Genomic DNA, 10841 nt, shown 5'->3' with positions numbered 1-10841 from the left:
TTAGTGGATCTCCCCTTTTACATTTTTTTCAGCCATAATACTCGAACCTAAAATCTTGCTCAAGAGATTCGGATCTAATTCTACTCGAACTAATAAAATTTCCATTGGTATATTTGAGCCATAGCATGTTGAAAAGTAAAATATTTATTCTCTCCCTCTTGGAAGTAGTGTAAAATTTTATATGCCGCCTTGCAAAGAAATTGAACAATAGTATTAAGATGTTATGAAGCATGAAGATAGACATGTTGCAGTGTCCGACACTCATACAACATGTTAAATAACTCATAAAAATGTCCCAATTTTTTTTTTTTGACAGACACTGATCAAACACGACATTGACTCATCTACAGTATAATAACAGACATTTGATAGAAAAGTAGACCAAAAGCTTTTAAAATCAATAAAGTAGTATTTTGATTATGTTCTTAAAAAATTCTTTCATATGCCCTTTTCCATATTCAAATATATTCATCTGCTACGGTACTTAAAGATGATGATTAATGAGAGGGTTAGTGGTTAATTTTAGGGATGTTAATAAGATGGAGATCGAGCGGAGGGTACTTTCTTAGTACTCTCTTTCCCACCATCTAAATGCTTCTCATCCACATCCACATTCTCCACTTCGAAGAGTATATTCTATCCACATCCACGCGGTTTCCCCGGTTCCGGTAGCGATCCATCAACATTAAAAAAAATATCAATTTCCTATTATCTTCAATCAAAATAGTGGTAAAAAGGTGAACTTTTAATAATAAAACAAATAAATAATTAAGACATTATTGTGAGTCTTGTGGCAACAATAAACATCACATATTAACAATTTATACACATTTTGTACAAAGTTTTTAGCAATGTATATGCATACAGATCCAAATTGTAAGCTTTAATCTAGACTTCTTCATGTCTGGTTTTATTCTAGTTTTTAGTAGTTTAGCTTTGACAAAGAGAAGAGGCGTGATGCAGATATTTCCACAAAGTTTGCAGAACTTTTGGTACAACTGGGAGCTTCGATTTATGGTTGTGTTCAGCCTCAGCATCCAAATCATTCTCTTACTGTTTGGAAACAGGAGAAAGTTCTGCACACGCATCTATCTCAGAATCACTATATGGTCTGCCTTCTTGTTTGCAGATTGGTTTGCAGCAACCTCACTTGGTATTCTTTCAAATAAAGAAGGAGAAAACAAAAGTGACTCTGTGGAATCAGGTCATGTCATTGTGGCATTGTGGGGTCCAGTTCTTCTCCTTCACCTTGGTGGCCAAGATACTGTTACTGCTTACTCAATGGAAGACAATGCACTTTGGAGCAGGCGTTTAGTAACTTATGTTGGCCAAGTTGTGGTTGCAATTTTAATCTTTCTTAGATCATGGACAAACACAGATCTTAACATTTTGGCAATACCAATATTCATTGCTGGTTTTATCAAAATTGGTGAGAGAATTTGGGTTTTGTGGTGTGCAAGTAGCCAACAATTCAAAGAGTCTTTGTTTCCTGATCCTGATCCAGGGCCTAATTATGCAAGATACATGGAAACATACAATTCAGCTTTTTATGAAGGGTATGTAGTTCATGTAGAAGGCCTCATTGAAACTCCTTCAAATGGTGATGTTGATCATACTCATGCAGCTTCACAAGGTAACATAAACATCATCTCATTACCGCAAACAGATGACACATATGGTCCTCCGATAACTGTAAGAACTGCATACAAATTCTTGAAGATCTCTAAGCTTCTGTTTGCAGATCTCATCCTGAGTTTTCAAGATGTTTCAGAAAGTAGATCTTCTTTATTGAGTGGAAATGGAAAGGAAGGGTTTGAAGTGATGGAAATTGAGCTTGGTTTTATGTATGATGTGTTCTACACAAAGGCTGTTCTTGTTTATTCTGTGATGGGTTGTTTCCTACGTTTTGTCACTTTTACTTGTAGTATTAGTGTGTTATGTTCTTTCTTTGTTATGGAGAAGAATCAATATCCAGGAGTGGATGTGTTCATCACAAGTGTGTTGCTTCTTGGAGCTATTATCTTTGAGATATGTTCAATAGTTTTGGTGTTGTCCTCTGACTGGACCATGATGTGGTTAAGTATGCACAAGAATAAGGTGACTAGTAAGGTCATTTCATTACTTCAATCTGTCAAGAATAAGAGATGGTGTTGCAGCATTGATCAATTCAACCTCATAAGTTTTTGCTTAATGGAAGCTATGAAAAAAAGAAACAGCAGCACCCTTGGAAAGACTTTAAGAGTAGAGTTTGGCTCCAATTATGGAAAAACATTAAAAAAGATAGTAGCAAAGTGTGGTATTGCTCAAATGATTATAGGGGTTTGTAAGTCCTATCAGAAGTATGAGCACACAAATACCAAGATTGTTACTGGTGATTTAAAGGAAATTATCTTTGAGCACTTTGTGAATAAAATAAATGAGGTGATAAACTTGGAAGAAGGTGAGTTGGCAAAAAATATCACAAGAATTTGTGAGCATAGGGGCAACAAAGTTTTGGAAGGCTTAGAATCAGAGCTAATGTTACAGATTAAGGATAAGGAGAAGGTAGAAAAAATTATAAGGAAATTAAGTTGGAGTGTGGAGATAGAATTTGATCAAAGCATTCTTTTATGGCATATTGCAACAAATCTATGTTATAATAGTTCTATCTCAGGTGATGAAATTTTGGAAAATGGAAGAAGTTATAGAGAAACAAGCAAATTGTTATCAGAATATATGTTATATCTTCTTATTATGAGTCCATCCATGTTGCCTAATGGAATTGGTGAGATAAGCTTCCAAGATACATGTGCTGAAGCAACTGAATTTGTGAAGGATAGACATTCTATACAACATGAAAAGCATGTTTATGAAATGCTGCACAAATTAGTGAACAGAGATATTGATAAAGTTAGTCCTTCAAAGGTGAAAGGTGATAGAAGCAAATCTGTCCTGTTTGATGCATTCAGGTTGGCTAAAAATATAGTGGAGATAGAGAATGATAATAAAGAATGGAAGACGAAAAAGATGTGGAAGTTTATAACTCAAGTTTGGGTTGAAATGCTAGCTTATGCTGCTAGCCATTGTCAGGTAATTCATCATGCTCAGCAGCTAAGACATGGTGGAGAACTGCTAACACATGTATGGCTTCTTATGGCACATCTTGGTATAACAGATCGACTTCAAATCTCAAAGGGGTTTGGAAGAGCAAAGTTGATAAAGAAGTGAATGTAGTTTCATTAATGTGTCATCCTTTCTTGTATTAGTTTGAATAAATTTATCTAGTTTTTAATCTTTATTTAACCATGTTTAGCTCAATATGTTGAAGAGTACCGGAGGTCCTTCGATTGTAACTTGTGTTTGTAAAGACCATGAAATCTTGTTATTCATCTATCAAATTGTGCTTAAATATATTCTTTATGCTCAAAATGTAGATGTTTTCTTTTTTAATCTTGCCAAAAAAAAATTCACTTATTGAACTCAGTTTGGTGGACACTCAAACACCCCAATGACCCCAATGTGATACATATATTATATGTTCTATGTGATAAGAGAGAAAATAAGATAAAGCATATGCATAAGCTCATTAGTAGTAGATCCGGAAGTTTAGGGTCAATGCATGCACATTTATACTAAAATAGTAAAATGTGGATTCTTTGATTTGCTTAAATAATAATTAAATTAAGCACAAGTGCTATAACTCTGTTAGGTAGAGAGAACCTTGTTGTGGCATGTTTCCCGAGAGGTCACTTGGTTGAGGACTTGTTCTACAACCTTGAGAAACTCGGTTTGAGACCTGGCACCGAGAGCAAACCTTGTTGTGAAATAAAAAATAAATAGTTTTACATATCTTCAAAATTGTATATCTAGAAAACAGAGGTAGGGGAAGTAGCTCCAAGGCAACCAAACCAATGTTCTTGCAAAGACTACAATATTAATTAATGACCGAAACATATGATAAAATATTTAATAATATAGATGTGTGACCGGTGACGTGCATGTCTGACAATTTTATTTTTACGTTTTAAAATTCGGTCTTGCTAACATGTGCCCCTTAAGGCACATGTTAACATTCACTTTAAAATTTTATGTAATTACTAGCGGCCGGACGGATACATTCTGTGGGGATAATAACATAAACTTTGATTTTATGTTATTACAAGCGGCTAAACTAAACTAAATAACAGGGGGTATTTTTCTGGCAAATCTGAACCAGAAAAATGTTTTCTGCTAAGTTGACTCCAAAAATACCAGAAATTCATTTCCAAACTAACTGAAAGCAGTGAATCAGTTTTCTCAATGGGGGAGTTCAACCTTACCAACATTGAGATTCTTTTCTGGGTTTTACTAATATTGTATTTGGGTGTTTCTCTAACATTTAATTATCTACTTATCAAATATGAAGCTAAAGTTAAGTTGGTAAAGAGAAAATCAAAGTTACTAAAATCTCTCTTAGAGGATCATGATCAACTTGGAAAGAAACAGGAAAAAGTAGAATCACGGGTCCGTTCTTTTTGGGATATAGACGACCTATCTCAAATTCATCTTCAGCTAACCGAAGCTCAGGATCAATGGATAAAATCAACAAGAGAAGTTGTTAGTAAAGCAGAAGGCTGTTGCAGTGAGTACAACAAACAAAGCCCGGGGTCTTTTTGGGGTCCTATTACCGCTATCTTTAGATTGATGACCATTAAAGATGTTCTCTGGCAAATAGATGATGTCGAAAGTAAGCTGACAGATCATTTTAAAAAGAAAGATGAAAAAGCCAAAGACATCCATATGTATATGGAGAGGTCAAGATTAATAACTAGAAGTCTTCTGGATCAATATACAACCGAAGAGGATAAATCTGTAGCTAAAAAAGTCCGTAACTTTGTAGCAGCCCGACACCAAAAGCAGAATAAGCCTTCTACAAGTTTTGATGAATTGATCACGAAGAGCGTGGACATATTTTCAGGCATGGAAGAGAGATGGTCCATATATCTCCTGCTTCCACTGCATGCTTTCCTCAAGGACTTGAGTCAGCTTCGGTTAGAAACAGAAACAGAAAAATGCTGGAGAACAGTAGCAGGAGAAATAATTAAAGATGCAGAGATCCTCATTAGCAGCTACTTATCGTGGTTTCAAACTTTCGGCATATTGAAGAAATTCACGATGGACATTCCTTTTGTTACGCATCAATTCAAAAAGGAGATGAAGCTCATTGTCACCGAGTTTAATAAACTGCTCAAGTACAACTTAACTTTCATCGATAGAGCTACAGAAAAGTCAACCTTGTCCTCTATTACAGAGGAGAGGGAAATCACATCAGCCATTAAAAGCATTGACAGCATGCTGAAAAATCTGGACACAAGCTCAGAGCAAGTAGCTGAAATGAACTCAATGTGTGATGCACTGGGCAAAATGCATGAGCAGCTACAGAAAGCAGAAGAAACAGCAGGGAGAAATGCTTGTGTAGAGCAACTGAAGGCCATTGCTCAGGAGCTGGACAATTTTCTAGAATGGTATATCATTGGCCCTGAGCTCAATCAAATTGAGATCAGAAATGCAATTGATCTTCTTCAGAATTTGATACAAACTTGCACCATCGAAAGACATGAGTCAACCGAAGTAGTTGGTTTAAAAATTGAGGAACGAGATTTGGTCATGAAACTGACTGCAAGCAATGATAATGCTTCGAAACTATGCATTGTGGGGATGAAAGGTGTGGGGAAGACAACTTTAGCAAAGGCAGTTTATTACAACAAAGATGTAGTCCAACACTTCCCTATCCGTGTCTGGGTGACAGTAACTGTAGGACCAGCCTACAAAGAAAAAGTTCTGCTCATGAAAAATGATGGAACTAAGGACCAGACATTGACTATGACCCAGGTACGTGTTCACTTGAAAGATAAGCTCTGCCTTGTTGTCCTAGATAATGTCTCGCAAACAAAAGATTTTGATAACCTATATAAAACATTATCTGCATCTGGATGGGCAAGTGGGAGCAGGATAGTGGTAACAACATGCTTTAAGAATGTTGCTTTGCATGCTGACAGTGGTAGCCTCCATCACCATATTCGACTGCTAACAAAGGAAGAGAGTTGGGCATTGTTTCAGAAGGTGGCTGGAATTCAAAGACCCAAAAAGAAGCTGGAACCAAAAATGGAAAAATTTGCAAAGAAGGTAGTGGGAAAATGTGGGGGGTTGCCATTAGCAATCTTATCTCTTGGGTGTATCATGTCAGTGAAGGGCATAACTCAAGACAGCTTATTGTGGGTGTTTGAACAATTCAATCATGGTCGTTACAAAATACATTGGCTGCAAGCTTGGGAAAAGAACAAGGAAGACATGAGTGAAACTATGAGGGACTGTCTCTATTACATTACAAACTTCCCATTAGACTATGAAATCCCATCAAGGAGATTAGTCAATCTATGGATTGGAGAAGGATTGGTGCAACAGAACATTGAAAAACCACCTGAAGACATTGCAGAAAGTTACCTAGAAGAGTTGAGAGACCGCAACATGATTCAAGTAGTGGCACTAAAGTCCAATGGCAAGATTAAGACATGTTGTTTGCCAAGTATGCTCAGAGAAATCATCATCCAAAATAGAAACAAAACAAACCATGGTCGGTATTTGGGTACACATTTAGATCGGCAAATTGCCTATCATTTTGATGATCATGGTCTTGATGCAAACTCCACACAAGCATTCAGCAAGAAAGGAATCCCCATGTCTGTTCTTTTCTTTGACAAGCGAGAGGGAAGTAAACCGGGAGAGTATATAGGGAAGATCCTTTCAACAGGCATTGCAAGTGAGAAGTTCCTAGAGACTAGAGTTATTGATCTTGAATGCATATTCAGACCACAGTTGCCTAAGACTTTAAGAAAGCTCAATAATCTCAAGTATCTTAGCTTAAGATGGACATACTTGGAGGAATTACCCCCATGCATATGCAAACTTCTGGAGCTGGAAACATTAGATTTAAAGCATACATGTATCAAGTACATCCCTAGCTCAATCTGGGAATTGAAGAAACTGAAGAAATTATATCTGCCCCAAAATTGTCGAAGTAAAATTGAGGGCAAGCCAAGGGGAAAATTTAACGAAAATCTCCACACACTCTGGGGCGTCTTCTTGTATGAGAGTTACCCTCTTCTTGGTTACCTTCACAAGCTGAAGAGCCTTCAAAAATTAAAATTAGCGTTTCAGTTGAAAGGACCAGAGCAAGAGACACTTGCGGAGAAGATTGTGAAGCTTGAACAACTTCATTCACTGACACTTAAGTCGGTGGATGAAAGTGGTCATCCTAATAAACTTAAATGGATTAATGTGTCAAACCTTGAGAAGCTCTCATCCCTCCGGTTGTTTGGAAAATTAGAGGAGAAACTTCGTATGAGTCTCTTTCCAAAAAATCTCACTGATCTCACCATGTCGGCGTCAAAACTATCAGACGATCCGATGCCAGAGTTACAGAACCTGCCCAAGCTTAAGTCATTATGTTTTTATGCTGACTCTTATACAGAGATAAAGATGGTATGTGCCTTAGGAAGCTTTCAACAACTTCAAGTACTAAGATTCTGGAATTTGGAGAAGCTGAAAGAGTGGGCTGTTGAGGAAGGAGCGATGCCTAGCCTCATGGAATTTGAAGCTCGGTCCTGCATAAATTTAGCAGTTCCCACTGGGTTGAAGCATTTGAAGACTATTCGAATGATAAAATTACGTAAAATGCCAAGCCAATTCGGGAAAGACATACAGTCACTAGTTAACGTTGAGATGTCACTAGTTAACGTTGAGATTTATGAAGAGTTGAAGACTGACGGGCAATAACTCCGGATACAACCTTCAATATAAAATTAAATTGGTAAACTTCCCCACCCCTACCTTGAGTCCCCTACATTAATGTTTTACTTTATTTGATTGTAGCATGTCACAGCCTTGTTCTCATTTTTGTTATTTGAATGTGCATCAGAACAAAGTCGGCGGATAAATTGGTGATGGTGTTGCCATGTTAGTGAATTAATTAATTTTTTTTTGTTTTCCTTGTGGATCTATGCCTTTTTCAAGCTTTCCAAACATTCAGAATAAGTTAAGGCCTTTAAAGTTGGAATTTTATGAAGGCTCTCCATGTAAACTGACTGCTACACTGTTATTTTAACTTTGATTTCACTGTGTTGTCGAATAAATTTCACTTTTATATTGGAACAGTGTTAATTTATAAGGCTACTTTGTTTAAAACAATTCATTAAACAATTGTTGTGCTTGTGCTTTCTCGATTAATTGTGTTGTTATTTGTACCAGTGTTTAATTATGGCTACTTTTTACTTCTAATGAATTTTCATGTCGATTGCTCTAGAATTTGTTTATGCAGTATTTCAAATACAGCTCGTTCTGACTTTATACTCTAAAGTCAGAATCTCAAAAGGCAATTCTCATTTTTCATATCCATATATATAGATATTCAATCAATGTCAACAGTCATCTAGCATATATACGAAAATATGGATCAAAGAAAGGTTTATGCATTTAATGCAATCCCAATACAGTGCAGAAAAAGAATTTTATTTTAAAAAATATTTTCTTTTTATTTTTTATTTTTACCAATAATTATAGAATTGCCACCTTGTTTGCACCTATTTTTTCTGTTTTCAGCATTTTCTATAATAATCTTTGAAAATAAGGAAAAAACTGAAAATAAGGTGGAACGCGTTAATTAAATAGTCAATACAGAAAATATTTCAGAGCCTTATCTAACCTATAACTTTTTCAATCAGCCAAAGCTAATACAAGTTTAAAATGAATTTGGCATACTGTTATTTGAGTAGATCTCAGCTCTTCCCTTAAAGCCTTGCCGGTTTTTGAGATTCCTTAGACCAATCAGGAGGAATTATTTTGTATTCTTGGACTGGCTCCGACTCCTTGCTTTCATCTTCTCCTTGAATGTCCTTAGAGAAGGCATTTGGATTGGCCTTGATGCAGTTCTGCAGTGCAATAAATGGATTTACACACTCCGAGCCCTACAAAATTGGAGCAATAGGATATTCAACACTTGATGAGAATATCAAAATTCAATACCTGAAAATTAAATATTTTTGCCTATATTAATGAGTACTAGTTGCTATTATAGAGCATAGATAGATGGTGATTTGGTAACATGCACTCACACGCTGCTACATGAAACGTGATTATTTATCATACTGATGTTGCAACAGTAAGTTCATGTGCCAATCTGTAGAAGAGCCAAGTGACGCCACGATTAGAAGGGGGGAAATTGACCACAACTTCTGAGCTGATAGATCTGTTACTGAGCCAGTTGATCGAAAAAAGACAGGTAGGAAAATAAAAGGAAACAAGAAAATCATAAAAAGTGTTGCCAATTAGAATTGCAAGTTATATCCAAGGAAGCTGAAAGAATCAGTAAAAAGACTGACAACAATGTTGTGACAAAATTGGACAAATTTGCACAATTTAGAGTTATTTTTCAATGGCAGTTTTTAAAAACTATGCTTCCATTAAAATAAAAACACTTGGGTTTTACTTGTTCTCAAACCTTGATTTTGTTTTCTACAGTATTTTTTAAGAGAAAAGTAAAACAACCTAGAATTGTTTTGTTTTCACATTTTATTCTGTTATTTGTATTCTTGTCTGACAGCACCAGACAACCTCCACCATTACCACTCAGCATCTACTGCTGTCAAGTGCCCTCTAGTCTATACCACCACCATCGACCTGCACCCTTCTTTTTCTAAACATGCTCTCGAAACAAAGTTTCCAGACATGGCAGTTTTCTCACTTCTATAATCAATTTTCAAATTAATATTACCAAATAGATTATTTTTGTTCCGAATAGAAGTTTCTCAAAATCAAGTATAAAATAGTTTTCAAAAATTAAGGAACTCAAGCAAACAGGCATCGCTGTTGCGAGGCCCTGAGGATCCAAACAAAGTGTAACCAAGGTTGGTCCGCAGCCGTGATTGAGAGACCATGGCGTCAACATGTTTTATATCTTTACGGTTGCTATTGTGGTTGCATCAGCAATATTGGACAACAATTTTCTATAATAGCAAGCACCCAATACAACTGTGATTTAAAACCTTAGTTGAAGACACGCGAAACCACAAACATAGCATACACCAACTAAGTTATAATTACCCTAGTGTAAAACGCAAACTCTAATGTAATGAATAAAGCAAAGAATGTGAAGAAAAACATGAGACAAAGTGACAAACACCTTTTCTTCAGAAGTACTCTTGAGAAAACAGAGGAATGCATCTGAGAATTGAGCTCCGCAACCAGCATTTTTTAAGTCAGCAATACAAGGACAATCAAGAGCTTTCTGAAGCATTTCATCAATATTCTGAAAATTCCATCAAATTCCAAATTTTCATTGATTTGTTCACTCACCAAACTTGTCAAAGTTGATTTTCATGATAAAAATGAATACAAACAAACCTCAGTGTTTTGGTTTCCATATGCTTGAGCTTCTGAAATAAATGAACAAAAACAAAATGAACCAAAGATTTCAGCTAGACATTAACACAAACATGTTATGTGCATGAGAAATTAAAAGTGAAAAAACAAACAAAACAAAAACAAAATCAACCTGCTATGACGGATTCCAGTGAAGTTGGATTGGAGGAATTGGAATTTGAATCCACCTCAGTTGTTGTAACTGTTTGTGCTTCTACACTTTCAGTTTGACCCATCTTCTTGGTTTTAGTTTTTGTTGTGCAGTCAATGAATGAATCAAATATCAAAACCCAATTCTCTTCTTATATATATATATATATATATATATATCTTTTCGAGCCTTTCTTTTTTTACCAAAAAAAACCGTAATTCGTTACAAAAAAAAATATTGCTTTTACCTGGAAACT

At 35.8% G+C, this 10841-nt stretch overlaps 3 protein-coding genes across 3 annotated transcripts; 2 read left to right on the top strand and 1 right to left on the bottom strand.

The window, feature by feature from the left end:
- Nucleotides 1-877: 877 nt before the first annotated feature.
- Nucleotides 878-3344, top strand: LOC123886739. Its single transcript, XM_045936032.1, has one exon. It carries the CDS (start codon nucleotides 901-903, stop codon nucleotides 3205-3207), a length of 2307 nt encoding a protein of 768 aa, XP_045791988.1. The 5' UTR covers nucleotides 878-900; the 3' UTR covers nucleotides 3208-3344.
- An 892-nt stretch (nucleotides 3345-4236) lies between these two features.
- Nucleotides 4237-7794, top strand: LOC123886737 (putative disease resistance RPP13-like protein 2). Its single transcript, XM_045936029.1, has one exon. It carries the CDS (start codon nucleotides 4279-4281, stop codon nucleotides 7792-7794), a length of 3516 nt encoding a protein of 1171 aa, XP_045791985.1. The 5' UTR covers nucleotides 4237-4278.
- Nucleotides 7795-8561: 767 nt separating this feature from the next.
- On the bottom strand, nucleotides 8562-10726 carry LOC123883065 (mitochondrial intermembrane space import and assembly protein 40 homolog). The gene is made up of 4 exons (XM_045931760.1): nucleotides 10568-10726; nucleotides 10417-10448; nucleotides 10196-10321; nucleotides 8562-8981 (listed from the first exon to the last, which is right to left on the bottom strand). Exons 1-4 carry the CDS (start codon nucleotides 10668-10670, stop codon nucleotides 8805-8807), a joined length of 438 nt encoding a protein of 145 aa, XP_045787716.1. The 5' UTR covers nucleotides 10671-10726; the 3' UTR covers nucleotides 8562-8804.
- Nucleotides 10727-10841: the final 115 nt, after the last annotated feature.

The sequence above is a fragment of the Trifolium pratense genome, linkage group LG5, assembly GCF_020283565.1.
Source record: "Trifolium pratense cultivar HEN17-A07 linkage group LG5, ARS_RC_1.1, whole genome shotgun sequence".
NCBI classification, from domain to species: Eukaryota; Viridiplantae; Streptophyta; class Magnoliopsida; order Fabales; family Fabaceae; genus Trifolium; species Trifolium pratense.
This window is presented reverse-complemented; position numbering and strand designations above follow the sequence as displayed.